Source organism: Lampris incognitus, chromosome 10 (assembly GCF_029633865.1).
Source record: "Lampris incognitus isolate fLamInc1 chromosome 10, fLamInc1.hap2, whole genome shotgun sequence".
NCBI classification, from domain to species: Eukaryota; Metazoa; Chordata; class Actinopteri; order Lampriformes; family Lampridae; genus Lampris; species Lampris incognitus.
The window spans coordinates 10,832,606-10,849,203 of NC_079220.1; the positions used below are offsets into that span (position 1 = coordinate 10,832,606).

Genomic DNA, 16,598 nt, shown 5'->3' on the forward strand with positions numbered 1-16,598 from the left:
TATTTGACAAAATATCGGACCTGGTATCTCTAGGAGCATTGATATTGCATAGAGGGGAGACAACGGGGATGATGTGACACACAAACGGGCCCAGAGTGTCTCCACATCAGGGTTAAAATAATCGGGAGCGGACAGCTCAGAGAGGAAAGGTCGGAGGCACTTGAGTTTTCGGAGGAAGTGTTGTTTCACTGTCCTCTATGCTTTAGCATTCAAGTCCTCATTCACAGGTGCATTCACATGGTTGGGAAGGACGGAGGTTGTTCCAGAAACAGCTACTGCTTGAGCTAGTGTTTGTGTATTGCATGTTACAGTGGAACGCTTAGGAGGATGTAGCCGTATCTAATAATGCTCAACTTTGCAGAAGTGTTTAAAAAGCTTGTCTATTAAAATAAAGCTTGAGGTCAGGGCTGTATGTTGGCAAGAATCTGGTGATATGATTCATGACACGGTGCAAGTGTCATAATTCAATATACTTCAAACATTGCAATATTTTGTCTTAAGTTTTGAAATAGGTGATGAAGAAAACACTTCAATATGCATAAAATTGGAGCCACAGCTCCTGTGGCACTGGTAATGTCTGCCATTATTGTGGTTCGGTGCAGTCCTGTTACAAGTGCACCTGCCACCTAGTGGTTAGATGTAAACACAATGGTCACAATCTTTGCGTGTACTCTTTAGAATTGATGCAGTGTTCTTAAAAATCGCTATAATCTTGTTAGAGTTTAGTGATACTCGTGCATCCAATATTTTCTGGCACCCCTAGTAAGTGGAGGGTCATTTTCTGCCTGACGTTTGGTGAGTACCACTTGTCCAGCATGTGTTGTGAATGTGGTGTTTAACCGGTGTTATGACCCACAACTGTGGAGAAAGCAGGAGAATGAGACAAACATGCTGGAGAATAGGACACTGGGACACCAGTTGGATTACCTCTTAACCAAAATTCCATTTTGATTCAACACCATTCTGTAATGCCGCATTGCGTCCTGTTTATACGTTACTCTGATGGCCAAGTATAAATGAGGCCATGGAAAATATATTGGGTCTCAACACAATATCATTATGAATCCAACCATGCAGGAACCAGAGGGAGGAAATAAGAAACAGGAACAAAATGCCTTGCAATGATGTTTTAATGGAATTTTGAAAAAAAAAAAAAAAAACCCTAGTTAGTGTGAACCATTCATTGATGAACATCTCTAGAGTAAAGCTGTTTCATTTATCAGATAGAACACAATTTCTTGTTAGTCAAACATGCAAGATACTGTTGAAATAGCGAACCATATACCCACTATGAAACCTTTCAGTGAGTGTGATGCTTAACAGAGAAAGATGCAGGGTCTCTTCACAAATAATAGGCTAGTTAGTCGCTTCTGAAGCACAAATGATCAACTAACTGAGGCTTGAAGCATGACCACCTAAAACCAAACGCCTCGAACAAACAGTGTACGTGACTGCGTGTGATATGCTATAACCTAGGCAAGGAGCATAGGATCTCTTGAAGCACACATGAAAAACTTCACCAACCTCAATCTAATACTCCCGTAACCCACATCAACAAATCCTGTCAGGGCAAGAGAGCCATTTTAATGTCTAGTCTTTATTAGCTAAAACGGTTTTGAAATTAGAAAACAAACTTTAGAAAAGGAGCGTACGACCATCACTATGGTGCAAGAGAATATGGAGTGTGTGTAGACAAGGTTGGAAGGACCAGGTTCTGACAACAAAACAAATATAAACAAATAAGCAAGTACAAAACGAACAAAAAAAAAGTCATTGACATTTGATCGGTAAAAACAGTAGGATAAATACACAGGTAGGTAGTAGTCCGTTTCATTCCATCAGTGTTTTTTTTTTCCTTTTTGTTTTAAAAGCTCAGTCACATTGGACCAGTCAGTCAATGCCCCATCAGGGGTTACGGAATATGCAGTGTTACTTAAAAAGAACATTCTAATAGAAAATGGTAGTAGCTATTGTACATGAAGGAATTTAAGCCATATACTCAGAACCACGACCAATAATATGAGACAGGGAGGCTTACTTTGAGAATTGCTACAGTCATTTTAATTCCATCCCTTGGTCCATTTTTCATCTTTTCCTACAATCTTGCACTCCCCTGTTTCTTTTTTTTCTTTTTTTTTTTTTCTTCATCTTCTAAGTCGTCTAACCGAACTGGAGAGAATACGAACAACGACAGGTAAAGGGGTATGGATGCAGGGAAAAGGTGCATTCCAGGTGGGGTGGGAGGGACTTATACGTTACCTGCCATAAAGCTATCAGTCTTATCGCATACGGCAGAGTAGTAGGGCGGTTGGCTGTCATTGGCGTCTCCAGCGTGTTGAGCCCCAAGGTGGTGGTCGGGCTCATAAGGATCAACTTCCTCCAGGTCACCTGCCGCCATCTTTACTCCCAGCATGTAGTGGTGGTCATCCAGGCTGGACTGGCTCTCCCCTGGGTGGCCCAGGGGCATCAGGTCCACAGGCCTACCCAACAGGTCATCTACTTGGGCAGCAGCAGCTGACGGCAGGGTTAGCTCCTTGATGAGGGAGGGGTCCTTGGCCTCCTCTGGCAGCTGATCCTCGTTCTCTAGCGAGAAGATGCCTGGGCTTTTTCCGCAGCTCTCAGCCATGGAGTGGGCATTGGAGTTGGACGTAGTACAGTCGAAGCCATAGGATGCCACAGAGTTGGCAGACTGGGGTGTGGCACCCCCTCCGTCCTCCTCACCCTCTCCTGCTGCTGCATCCACAGCCTCCTCATCCTCCTCCAGAGCAGGCAGACTGCAAGTGGGAGTGGGACCATCAAACTCGCCGCTATCGTCTATGATCATGGGCGCATCTGGGTCATTTATCTGCATCTCGCCCTCGGTGTCACTAGCCTCGTCTCCTGAGGTGGAGGGAGATGAGGGGGCAGAGGTTGGCGCCGTTGGGGGTCCCGCACCCAGAACCTCGTCAGCGGGAAGTGTCTCAGCCTCCTCTTCCTCTCCATCGCCTTTCTCCAAGTGGATGCCCAAGTCCTGCTCCATGTCGGGCTGGACCGAGGTGGGCACAGGGGTCTGTTGCTTGTCAGAGCGTGACTCCACCCCGGAGCTGCTGTCGTAGTCACGGAGTTCTTCTGGTGTGCTCGTCTCACTGCTGCTGTGCGCAGCCAGGGCTGCCCCACTCAGGGTGCTGGACTGGGACATGCCTACAGCTGGGGCAGCAAGATGGACAGGGGCCTCCACTGGGGCTGAGTGCTCCATTTCTTCGTGGGCAGATTGGTGCTCTTGTTCTGACTCCGGCCCCAGAGACGGGTAACTGCTGTCCAGCCATGCTTGGGCAGGGGACTGCGTGGGTGTCTCAGAGTCCACTGCACCATGATCAGACAAAGGGCTGGGAGAAGATACAGACAGCAGCGAGGAGGGTTGTGCCCAGGGATCAGAGAACGGGTTGGTCTGAGCCCAGGTAGAGGCAGGGGGGACGGTAGGCTGAAAACCAGAGCAGCTGAAGTTATCTAGATTTTCTTCCTCGTTGAAGTCATCTTCGTCTGCATTCCCACAGCTCTCCAGGCCGCTCTCTGTCACTCCCTCACTAGGCATCTCTACATCTTCTTCCTCTTCCCCATCCCGTTCATGCTGCTGGAACACCTTGTGATGATCTTCCACCCTCTCCGAACTCACATCCATATCATCCACCCGCTCCTCATCTTCATCCTCATCCTCTTCATTGGCCAGGGTTTCCATGTTGGGAGACCCCATAAAGTTACCATCTGCCTCAGAGCCACGGAGGCTCGAGTCAACCAGGGCATCTGAGCTCTGGGTACCCTCCAGCAATGCGGTGTGCTGGGTGCTGCTCAGGTCAGAAACCCCACGCTGCTGGCTGCTGGTGCTGCTGCTCACATCCTCAGAATCGACCCCCGACAGCATGTCGTCACCATGCCAGCCCACCGAGACACCGAAGCCTGAAGATCTGACCTGAAACTCCTCAGAAGGCTGGGAACCGCTCATGTCAGTGAACATGGACGAAGGCTGATGGTCCAGTTGCCTCTGCTCATCTTCCTCTTCCTCCTCTTCATCAACATCCTCGTTGATCTCCTGGTCAGCCTTTTCCACTGCCTCTTCCTTTTCCTGAGGGGAGATCAAAGCCCCACAGCTGAAGTCATCCATGGGGGAGGTTCCCAACAAGTCAATCTGTGGCTTCATGTCGAAGGCATCTGCAGGTGAACTTTTAGAGGTAGGCATGAAGAGGTTCTCCTTCTCCTCCTCATCCTCCTTTACCATCTCATCCTCTTCTTCCTCTTCTACATCATCTTCTCCCTCCTCCTCATTTTCCTCTTCCACCTGAAATTTCCTCTCCTCATTGAGTGGGCTCTGTGGAGCCATGGCAGAGGGAACCAGTGGTTGGCTGTGGTCTAATGGGTAATGTTGAACATGCATGTCCAGCAAAGGAGAGCTGCCCTCTGGCTCCCTAACTGGAGACATAGGACCAGGAGGAGAGCAGGGAGGAGACATGACAGTTGTTCCCAGAGAGGGGACTGAGTCATCAGTGGGCCCCTCATGGTGGGCAAAGTCCAGCTGGGCGGAAAGCTGAGGGATGGACATTGGTTCTGGTTCTGGGGTAGGCTCTCGGAATGGTTCTGGAGAGGGCTCTCGGACCTGTTGTGGAGTAGGTTCTCTGATTGGTTCTGGAGTAGGCTCTCTGATGGGCTCTGGAGTAGGTTCTCTGACTGGTTCTGGAGTAAGCTCTTTGATTGGCTCTGGAGTAGGTTCTCTGATTGGTTCTGGGGTAGGCTCTTGCACTGGTTCTGGAGTAAGCTCTCTGATTTGCTCTGGAGTAGGTTCTCTGATTGGTTCTGGGGTAGGCTCTTGCACTGGTTCTGGAGTTGGTTCTTGGACTGGTTCTAAAATTACTTCAGAGACTGGTGGTTCTCTTGCTGGTTCTGGAGCTGTCTCTACTTCGGCCTGGTTGGAAAGCAATTTCATCTCCTCCACAGCAGGGACTTCCATGTATGGCTGCAGTTCTGCAGGAGGCTCTGACTCCTCTGGCTTTGCAATAGTAGCCACTGCTGTAGCAATAGCCGCGGCAGCAGCGATAGAAGCTGCAATCTCCACACTCTCTTTTGGTGCAGCCTCTGTAGGTTTGGGGGCACGTTTCACAGGAGTCGGGGTAGTGGTTCCTGTAGTTTTCTTGGGACTGGTCATCTTGGTTGCAGCTGGTTTGGAGCCAGAGGTTTTGGGAGCCTTATTCTCTTGTACTTTGGGGCGGGTAGGTGTCTTGCTGTCAGTAGTCTTACTTGCAGCAGGCTTTTTGGTGGTGGGGTCTGGTTTGGAAGCCGATTTTGGAGTCTCTGGTTTGGTAGACTTAGCTGCTGGGGTGGGACGTGTGAGGGGGGACGCTGCAGGTTTCTTGGCTGCTGGGGTTGTTGGTTTGGTAGCATCTAGAGAGGGGAAAAGCATGAGGGAGGGTTAAAGAATGTCGCCCTCAAACAACAGAGAATTATAGGATGTTGTCTTGAATGCTCACAAACACAGAAATAATCCAGCTGCTATAATGATATATTTTTGCATTGTTCTCTCATGGAGAATGTGATCAGGGTGTCAAACAGCAGCAATGCCCCGCTAGAAATGAAGATTTCCATGGTCAAATTCACCAGAAAATAAATTAATGAACTAAAAAAAAATCCCATCCCTGCTCCTGTCAAAATGGTTTCCATTACCTTTCTTGATGGGGGCTGTAGACTTGGATGCTTGCGATGCTGGAGTCTTGGCAGTAGAGGGTGTGGTGGAGGAGGATTTGGAAGCTGTGGGCTTGGGAGTGGTGGAGGTTGTTTTAGGGGTGGCAGGTTTAGCGGTAGGTGTGGAGCTCTTGGCTGTGCTGGCAGCAGGTGGCCGGGTTGAGGCTGGGGCAGGGCGAGATGCTGTGCCAGTTGCAGGCCTGAGGGGAGACAACAGAGACGTAGGTTAACAGAAAATGAGAAGCATGACAGCATATCTAGGGCAGGAGGACTAAAAAGACTGCAACACAGCAATAAGGCCAAAGGTTCAATCCCCCCTACAATAACAGCTAATGTGTCCATCAGCAGGCATGTGACCTGACCAAGAGTCCTTGAGAATGAATGAGTAGTCTGTTCCTTGCCCGCTCACTCACTGTAAGCTGCTCTGGATATGGGTATCAACTAACTTAACCATGGAAACGCACCTTCCAGCAAGCTAGATTGTTTCTCTTTTCCCACACTTTGTTTACTTATTTAGCTACTGCATTTGTTCCATTTACACTCCTCACTCCCTTAAAATCAAATTGAAAGAAATTGTGGCGTGTTCCCAAAATACAGGACACCAAGATGGAAGATTTATTGAAGTTTACTCAAGCATTTGAGTGCCAAACCATTCACAGCTACAGGCAGAAATCCAGTCTCTCACTGGCTTGACGTGGCATGTGCTGGTCAGCCGTGGGCTGTGAGCGTCTCAGATTTGTTGTGACAGGGAGCATGGGGCTCCGCCCACAGTGTGACCTCTTTCTATGGCTCACTGATTAGTCTTTTCAACGGCCACAGGATTCACACCCAAACAGCATGGACACCAACAACACATGCCTGCACTGAGAAGCAGCAGAATAACAATGCTCACGGCTGAAGAGAGGGTGCAAGTGGGAGGTTGGGGCAGGGTTGGAGATGTAGAGTTTCCTTAGACTCCTAATCTCCCAAGGTGACAAAAAACTGTACCCAACCAATGCCTGGCCAGGACTTTCACTGATGGGGCTAAACAGTCCATATCCTGTTCCTCTCGCAAAAGACAGAGTGATGACCCTCCAAACAGCAGACCTACAGTGGGTTGCATCAACTGGTCTTTACTAAGCCTGGTCCTAACTGCTGAATCGGTCTTTGTTAAGACCAGTCTTTAGAATGGACTTTACGTTGGTTGCCCCAACCAAATTTAAGCCTAGTCTTATTTAGGCCCGGTCTTAGCGATGCATGTCCATGTGAATCCCCACGCAACTATGGCTATTGCCTAGCAGCATGTGTTTATAGGATACATCACTAATAATCTCCCGTTGTCTTGCTAATTTGTAGATCATTTCTAATTTGCAGCAACATTATGGAGAATCTAAGAGAAATTAAAGTCAATGTCACTGGCATTGAGATTAGAAAATTAATACTGTACAGCCAGCACAAGAAAACGCTGACTGCCAAACAGTCCAACGCTATAACAAATAAGTAGAAGCAGTTGACTTGGAGAGACATAACAGAGGCCATAAATGATTGTTCAGACTCAAGTAGTCGTCGTTACGAAAATGTTATACGGAAAAAGGGAAAGACCTCCTGATCAAGGCAAAAAAAAAGAAAAGAGAGACTTCTCTTTGAGAAAAATCCATCAAACCGGTGGGGTTCCTCCCCCAAAAACGCCAGTATACAGTGACTTCATTGTTGATGCCTTTGGAGAGAATTCCCCAGCTTTTACTGGTTTGGTTGGTGTGAAAAGCAGCGGTATTGACCAACTGCCGGTAGAGAGTGATGTCTCTCCAGAGATGGATGTAGTTCAAATTAACTTTATGAGTGATGAGAGCAGTAACTGCAAAGATGTGTATTCCACATAAACTACCCATTTATTTAGGTAATTTTTTTATTTAGTTTGTTAGTTTAATGATAGCTAAATAAATTAATACAATCTGCCCATAAACTCTGCTTCTAGCTAAAGTGTAATAATGTTAGGCTAGGTCTTAGAAATTATCACATGACGGGATTGGCCAGATTTAATGAATTCCCTATTTGATTTCAGACTCAACCGATGCCACTCCTCCACAAATTTGTCATGGCAGCAGTGGAGCACCACCAACGAAATGGAGGAGACAGGATGATCTTCAGCAGATGCTGCTTGAGAAGGAAAGGTTGAAAAGGAGGCTGAAACCAAAGAAATACAGATGGAGAAGGAAAAGCTGGAGCTGGAAAAACAGAAAATAGCATTAGAAATACAGCTGCTCCAACAGCAACTAAATAGGACTTCCTCTTTTATATTTTGGGGTGGAGGAACGGTCCTATGTGGTTTTGAATTAAATCAGCATGGCAATAACAATCAACCGCAATTTAATGTAAATAATAAAATATTTATTTACAAACATTGCTGTTCATTCTTTATATTTTTTTCTTCATATTTCTATATTCCTTTATATTTGGTTTATAATGAACAGACATTTAGCCACTCAGTCCTCGGAGCGATTATTGGCGTCATCAGCCAGCATTTCAGTGGGTAGCCACTGTGGCCAAGGAGCACCCCATTCATTCTTCAAGCCTCAAAGTCCTGGTACAACACACTCTCCCGCAGGTTGCGTGCATCATGGGTACATCCAGGCCATCTTGTCACCAAATTAAAGACATTATAATTGGTGTCACAAGCAATTTGAACATTGATTGAATTGTATCCCTTGCAGTTTACAAAGATACTCATGTTCAGTTGGTGTCTTGATGCGGACATGAGTCCCATTGATGCAGCCCACGATGCCAGGAATGCTGGAGGCCAGACAGAAACGTTGTTTCATCACCATTGACTCCGCTTCAGTGGGGAGGTGATCATACCACACAAGGCGGTGGCTCAGTACCAGTGACACCCTGCGGATGGCCCGACAGGTGTAGGACTTGTGGATGCTGATCATGTCTCCAACTGTGTTTTGAAACGCACCGTTTGCATAAAAAAGTGTTATTAGCAGCTGCAACGCGGATGACAATGCTGCGTTGTGAGGCAACACAAACTGCAAGTCCGGTGACAGCTCTTCAGTAAGTTCATATAGAGCTCTCCTACAGAATCAAAAACTCTCAATCAGCTCTTCATCATTGTATATGTCGCATGGATTGCTCCTGTCCCTAATAACTCTCTCCCGTCTAAAAGCCTGCTTGTTGGAAAGTCAATATACGAGATGTGCCATTGTCTGCATTACAAGTTGTGTTGTTTAAAGTTGTTACTATAGAAACAGCCTAGATTTTGACTTTATGTCTGCTCCTGACTAGGGGTAAGATTTATGCCCAGTCTTAGCGAGAAGTGGGCTTAAGCCTAGATGGTCCAACTGGCATAACTATTAGAACGCCAAGTTACGACCCAATTAGCTTGAGACCAAGCATATGCCCTGTTGGTCCAACTGGCCCCTGATGAGTACCTACACCAGTAAAGGAGAGAATGAATACTCCTCTCAACTGGGGAACCACCCAGGTGGCCTAAGCTGACTTCAGAGTCAGCATGCAGTCAGATGTCATCAGCGTCTGTGTGCTAGAGCCGAGATGCTCTCGGTTGGCGCCGCCGGCCTAAAAGTCGGCTTCAACATCAGGTCGGAGAAAAGTAACCTACATCCAGTAGCCCTGTGTCGTGTGATCTCTTGGGCCCAAACTGCCTGCCGCTAACCGCTTCTAAATAAAGAACTGAGATAGTGCTGGCAGAAAAGGAACAGGAAATGGAGGCAGGCATGGAGAGTGAGTGAGGGCGGCTGAGGCCTTGTTAATCTTTAATTCGGCAAGGAGAACAAAAATAATGTTTCCAAATCCCCCGGCTCGAACTGCGGGTCAAGTTAAAAGCACATTCATTGTGCAAGAGTGACAGTGCTGTTTTTAATCTGTGAGGAAGCAATAAGCGCCGGACACACGCTGCAATGTATAACGGTTTGTTAGTCAAATTAGATTAATGCCCATGCCCGAGAGCAATAGGTGGTCACTGAAAACATTACAAGGAGAAAAAGTGGTGCAGTCAGACTGAATATGTTTAAATGACTTTTGACAGCTAATTTACATCTTCTATACTTAATTCCAGGATATTGTGGGGTGTGTTAGATTCAGATTCTGGGATTGTTGAGTCATGTCAGTGCAGCTTAACTAATATATTACAACTCTCCGGTCTCTGTGGAACTATTAATGGCCATCAACACACAACACTTCAACCTATTCAGGGTCCACCCTTTGTGTTCTGAGTCAAGGCCAAAGACCGCTGTGCCAAAACAAAGACACCCTTTTCATTAGTGTCAGACAGACAGACAGATAGACAAGGAGCTTAAAAAGTACTTGGCAAGGGTGGTTGATGACGTCTAGACAAGAACCAGCTTCATCATTTGTCAACAACAGTCGGAGTCAGGCCACAACAACCTATCATTTCCATCTTGGTATCGTCAACTCATGGACACTGGGTCTTACTCATACTGAAAACAGGTGTAACTTGATTTAATGAGCCCAACTTGGCTCAAGCTCTCAGTTATAACATAGCCCTAAACTGATTAGCAGATGGCACAATGGGGCGATTTAGGCCAGATTTGCATCACATCCTTTAGTGAGCTGATAAAGCACCCTGACTAAAAGGAAAAAACTTGATCATGTTGATTTCCTGGAACAAACCAATCCTTTATATCAGACAATTAGCCTCAGAAAATGAGCACAGTCCAGTGTTTCAGCTTTTTTTTCATGCCCGACTAAAACGCTGGGTTCACCTTCTAATAAGATGATCAGAATCAGAGAAGAGACAGTGAACAAGAACTTAAGAGGTGAAAAGAGGACCACAGTGTCTGAATTAGAGAACCAAATATAAGACAAGCGTTATAGAAGAAGTGGAATGGATGGAATTAAAAGATATAGACTGGGAATCCATGAAGCATGGAGGAACATCCAGGGATAGCGTTCACATTAATCTGGTTGATTGAAGGAATATGGATAATCCTCAATGACAGGATGACAATTTACTTTGGGGAGTGCAGAAAATTAACAGGGCCTTCGAGAAAGGAGAGCAAACAGCCAATATAGACAGGGGAGGAATGAAAGTGCACAGGGGAGGGAGAGAATATTCATTCAATTACTCACAATTAATCCTATATCAATGCCCTCCCCTCTCATTTCTCCATAGGGGCTCTCCGTCTGTGATGCAGTTATGAGGATAACAGGCGACGGTTGACAGTTTAAAATGGAGGGCTGTGTGTTCATAACTCATCAGATGCTTCCTGGCAGTTGGCCATGACGACAATGCTCGACTTTGAAATACTGTGGTGCATCAGTGCTTAAATCGTTTTAACCCTCAGTTTATTCTGTGATTAAAATCACTGTCAACTGAACCACTGACGGCAACGCTGGTTAGTCTCCAAATGATGCTACTTGTCTCCTAAATTAGATCTGCTGGGCCCAAGGAAAAATGCTGCTCAGATTTTTCATTCAGCCACAGGCCTAACTGACTAACAACACCACTTAATGAGGGTTAATGAAATTCTGGGTGGGTGGGGATCCGGCAACAACCTAGAAACGCATTGGAGCTGAAAAATCAGGTGACAGCGTCAGGTGCATGCAGTCAAACGTTTAAAGTTCATCAAGCCAATTCCTGAAACGAACACAGAAAAAAATTATTTATTTTGTTTGATTGAAATACAGCACAACTCGGCATGTCAGTAATTCAAGATAATGAGTTGCACTACGAAGGAGGCAAATGGGTGAGGCAGGATGCAGCTAAGCAAGTAAGCAGGCACCTCCCCTGCAGCGAAGTATGGGGGGGAAGAGCTCCCTGTAAAAAAAGACAAGCACGCAAAAAAAAGGTGATGCATTTTTAATTAAGCAGCAGAGCCTTGGGTGGGCGTCGGGTTGTGGTTGCCTAGGCGTGTGGGACTCGGCGACCTCACAAGAGGAAGCCCCCGTGTGACTGAACTGAAAGCACATTTGGAATTTCAGTGCAGACCGATTCTGATTACCGTGTCGGTCTCCCCCTCCTTAGGTGTCCCTGTAGGTCTACCTTACGGGAGACAGACAGCAGGTGGGGAGTTACAAGACAGCATGCCAGCCTGCTTGATGTACTATTATGCCGCTTTGCAGCACCAGCAGCCCAGCAATGGGTGTGGAGCCCCAGGCCCAATTTTCATGAATCCAGAGGATGCCCCCCCCGCCGAGATCTGACAAAACAGGTAATAGTTGGCTTGCGCATTGAAGGCATTTTTCTCAAGCAGTAGAATATTACCTGAATGTCACTGCATGCCAAGGGATCAGTATCGTCTACGCTGTGGGTTCAAAGCTGGCTTTTTTCCCCCTATAAAATCCTATATTAAAAAAAAGAGCACCTTAAAGATAGTTGATCTAGCTTTTAAGATCTGTTAGACTCTCTCATGCTCGTCTATTTTAAATATCCTCCACTTCATCTGCTTCTTTGGCAGAATAAAACTCATATTGAATAATGAAATATTGAAAAGGCGTTCAGCGTATGGGCAGAGCCAGTTGAGAGAGGCAGTAAATATGTGGGTTTGGTACACAGAGCCATAAACCGCTGCTTTACACAGAGTGCTCCCTACAACATCCATCACATATTGTGACGTGTCTGAAGCATGAGTGAAAACACACACACACACACACACACACACACACACACACACACACACACACACACCCCCTCCGGCTCACTCCTCTCCGCCAAATCCATTCTGTGATTAGGTCTGCCGCTGCCAACCTATAAAACCACGGTGAAGGAAGACCGCATCACAGAGGGATCGACCACGCCCGTGGCAGGGCAGAAGATTTACAACCTGTGCAGCAAGCCGTCTGCTTTATGCTGTACTGTGGTAAAGTGACCAGAAGTAGCCATGATGACTGCTTACCACACGCAAAACTGGTGCCGGACCATTACCTCGGCAGTAATATGTTGAACCATGAAGGGGCGTTGTATTCAATCCACTTCAATAAAAATTCATCATCCCTGTGGGACCATTAATAAGAAAAACAGCATGACTAATGTGAGAACCGGGGCGGTAGTGTGGGATGGGGATTTGCAAATGGAGAAAGCACACCCGATGCCCCAACAGTAAACCTGGCCAGTCCCCCCATGACTGTATGATGGCAACGGACTATAGAAATACCCTTGCTCCGTCCGTCATATACCAATTTGGCCTTGAAAAGTCCTTCAATTTCTGCATCACACAGAGATGCAGTATGGTCCACAGCTTCTTCTCTCCACCTTCACATCTCTCCCACACATATGCACACCCACACCACACTGCGTGATCAGCCTTCACACTCTGTATGTTCTTGGCACTGATGATGAAGGTTCAGTGGGGATACATGACTTATTCAGCTGTGTAGCTTCCTTCAGTCCTCCTCCTCCTCCATCCATCTAGTTTGTCCTCACTCTGCAGCATCCATAAGAACCAGGGTGAGAGAGAGAGAGAGAGAGAGAGAGAGCGAGCGAGAAATATGGACGGATAGATAGAAAGATAAAGAGGTTCAAGTAGCATGTGTGCATACATTGCATGGTCAGCCAGTCAGCTAGTAGTCCTCCCTCCCACTGCTTACCCCCACATTATCCTCAGTAATGTACCCGCAAATGAACATGCGGTCTGCATGACAATTACATGACTTCCTCTGCATGCAGTTTTCCTCTGCAGAGCCCATACCGATGCTTTAATGTGCCTGCATAGCAGCTGCGGGCCCAATATGGCTGTTTGTGCACTGCGTGCCAACACACGGGGATCAATACGTAACGCAACATGAATAATCTTTACAGACTCAAGATGGCCCCAAACACAGGGGCTCATAAACATAAGCTGTCAGCTCACATCCTGACATATGGACAAAATATTCGGATTGCCTGTCATAATTTCTACTTTCTCCATTTGCACACTAATCAGACCAAAAAAGTTTTCTGATTAGAAGAGACGCAGAAGAAGAAGGCCTGCCATGCGCAAACGGCGCCAAAAGGGCCAGATTAATAGACAAGCTGAAATAGAGCTGTCAAGTGTCAGGACTTCGAAGACCTCGAAGATAATTTGATTTTTTTTTTTAAATCTTAGGGGAAATAGGGAAAACAAAACCTCTGCTAGTGGTTTGTTGAATACAAATTCAAATTTTCTCCCAATTGTGAGCCTGTATCTTCTTGTTGTCTGATAACTGGAACCTCCTTGAGATGAATACGTTTCTCTGTGTGAAACTGAGTGAGACCTATTGAGAGACATTGTACTTGTGCACGTCCGTGTGTGTGTCTGTGTGTGTGCGTGCACCTGCATGCATGTGTGACAGGGGTAAGCAGGATGTGTCTCATGTGCCAGTGAGTGTGTCCATCCAACTGGGCACAAATTAAAGAGAGAGCACAGAACGGAAAAGGGGAAAATTTAATTAAAGTGTAGATTTATGGCCCTGTCAAAGCATATAATGCACACACACATCCGCTGACACACACACACACACACGGAAACCCAGCATGCCTGGGAGGGTGTGCAGTGCTGTCAGAGGAGCCTATCATCAGTAAAGTTTTCACCTCTTCCATGGGGTTTTGTATATAGGTCTACTGCAGCGCCACCGTCATTCTCTGGGCTGCACTTAAACTCTGCCCACCCGTACACTTAAAACGCCACAGTCTTTTCTACATTCAGTCGGTTGGATCTAGTTCTGGGCGGCACGGTGGCGCAGTGGTTAGCGCGGTCGCCTCACAGCAAGAAGGTTCTGGGTTTGAGCCCCGGGGTAGTTCAACCTCGGGGTCGTCCTGGGTCGTCCTCTGTGTGGAGTTTGCATGTTCTCCTCGTGTCTGCGTGGGTTTCCTCCCATAGTTCAAAGACATGTAGGTCAGGTGAATCGGCCGTACTAAATTGTCCCTAGGTATGAATGTGTGTGTGTGTGTGTGTGTGTGTGTGTGTGTTGGCCCTGTGTGATGGCCTGGCGGTCTGTCCAGGGTGTCTCCCCGCCCGCCGCGCAATGACTACTGGGATAAGCGGTTCGGATAATGGATGGATGGATGGATGTAGTTCTATCTAAAGCTGCATGTCACACCGAGTCCATTTACACGCATACTTAATAATTACTGCCCGTATTTATCGAAGCTTTGACGGTCACACTTGATGTAGGCACCCTCCAAAAAGCTAATTTGGAGGTAAAAGCTTCTCAGCCAAAAGCAGAGAGTACGAAGTATATGTCATGCTACTCGCACCTCCTTTCAGCAAAGTGTAGGAGTAATTCTTAAGAGCTCACAAGTATTGTCCACCCCCCTCCATAATTGAAGCAACCGCAGAAGAAAAAGTTGGCATGATGTATTCAATCACAAAAAGTTTCAGAGGACTTAGCCTCCTTCTGTCACAACTCTTCATCCTTAAAAGTTACAATGTTTTTGCAGCGATATTATATTCAGCAAAAACCTAGATTGTCTAAATCACATTGAAATATTTAAGCAGTTAACGGTTCAGCGACTTCTCGTCGTTGTATAAAGCCCATAACTTTTTCCCTGCCTCAGATGGCGCCAGCTCGCCTCCGTTCCTGCACAGCAAGCCGTCTGCATCCCACCCCTGCAATTCCAATCCCAAATTAGGAGAGCAAGCCAAAAGAAAAATCTCAATAGAATAAACAGCTTTTTTTTTTCCCTCCCACGTCTGAGAGGAGTAAAAGTGAAGGATTTCGACTCGTCTTTCAATCGAGTCCCAAATTTCACTTGATAAATACAGGCCAAGATCTTTACCTAAATAAAGCAACACCCCGGACACTATAAATATTCTGCTTTTGAGTTACTGGGATGCAAGTGGCTTGAGCTGCCTTTCAGACTAGGGAGCTCTGACAAATGTGTTTCAAAAGTCACAATGAAAACTGATCTGGGTTCAGCAATGGTCTCTTTTGTTTCAATGACTGACAGCACATGTCATGTGAAGAAATAATGGCCCCTTCGACCTCTTGCTAATACTAAAAACAACACCACTCGCAGTAAGGTATTCTGTAAGAACTTCTAATCGATTGGGTATGTGTGTGTGTGTGTGGGGGGGGGGGTTGGGGGGGGGTCATCGCTTTAGCCACTTAAACGCTTGAATCAAGCTATAAAATTAATCTGATTTATTCGAAACAACTGGATTCGGTGAGAAGCAGCATCACAGTTGAGCACAGAGCTGTTTAAGGATCACAAGACCGGGAGGGCAACAATGTTTTGGTGTGAAAGGGGTAAAAAAAGAGGATGAGAAAAAAAAAAGAAAAAGAAAAAGAGAGAGAGACCGGTGATATGCAAACAAACAAGTGGTGCCATGGGTAGGGGAGGACCCCCCCCCCCCAGGCACTGTCTGTTCTCCACCATCACAAAAGGCCTCCTTCAGCCTCCTCTTGCTCTTGACTCGCAGCGTACTGCACAGTGACCTCGGGACCGGACGGCCTGCACACAGTGTGACTAAGGTACCAAACACATGCTGGGCTGGCTCCAAACATGCACACGCGCGCACGCCAGGGCTCGAAATTAATGATGTCCCGATGTCCCGGGGACCATAAAAAATCCTACTGGGACACAAATATATTTTGTCTAAGACAATTCCCGGGGCAGTGGAAAAAAAATGTCAAAGTAAACTTCGAAATAGGTGTTATTTGCAAAGTCATTAATTATGAGTATCTAGACGTTACTTTGTCGTTTGAATAATTTAATAAAAACGTGTGAACGGCGAAACTACAGAAGGCTTACGTTCTTGCGGCACCTCACGATAGGGCAGTCAATCGCCTGTTCGTGCAAATCATAGAATGTATTCTACGTCATCCACTCTGCCAGTGGCTGCTACTTGACTCGCGCCAATGCAACATTCATAGAGCCAGAGCGATAGACCATCATCAACGACAGTTAAAAGAAGAAGAAAGACATGCTGAGGTGGTTGAATAAACAGCCCCCTGATGCAAGCCCCGATACTGCC

General features: G+C 46.5%; 1 protein-coding gene across 3 annotated transcripts in view; it reads right to left on the reverse strand.

Moving 5' to 3' along the window:
- Positions 1 to 1,112: 1,112 nt before the first annotated feature.
- Positions 1,113 to 16,598, reverse strand: part of prr36b (proline rich 36b) — a 39,792-nt gene continuing 24,306 nt past the window's right edge. For all 3 annotated transcript variants that reach the window (XM_056288665.1, XM_056288664.1, XM_056288666.1), the window contains exons 4-5: positions 5,689 to 5,906; positions 1,113 to 5,409 (exon numbers count right to left, since the gene is read on the reverse strand). In XM_056288665.1, coding sequence (XP_056144640.1) covers positions 2,249 to 5,409; positions 5,689 to 5,906 — 3,379 coding nt within the window. In that variant the 3' untranslated portion in view covers positions 1,113 to 2,248. The remainder of the gene's footprint in view (positions 5,410 to 5,688; positions 5,907 to 16,598) is intronic.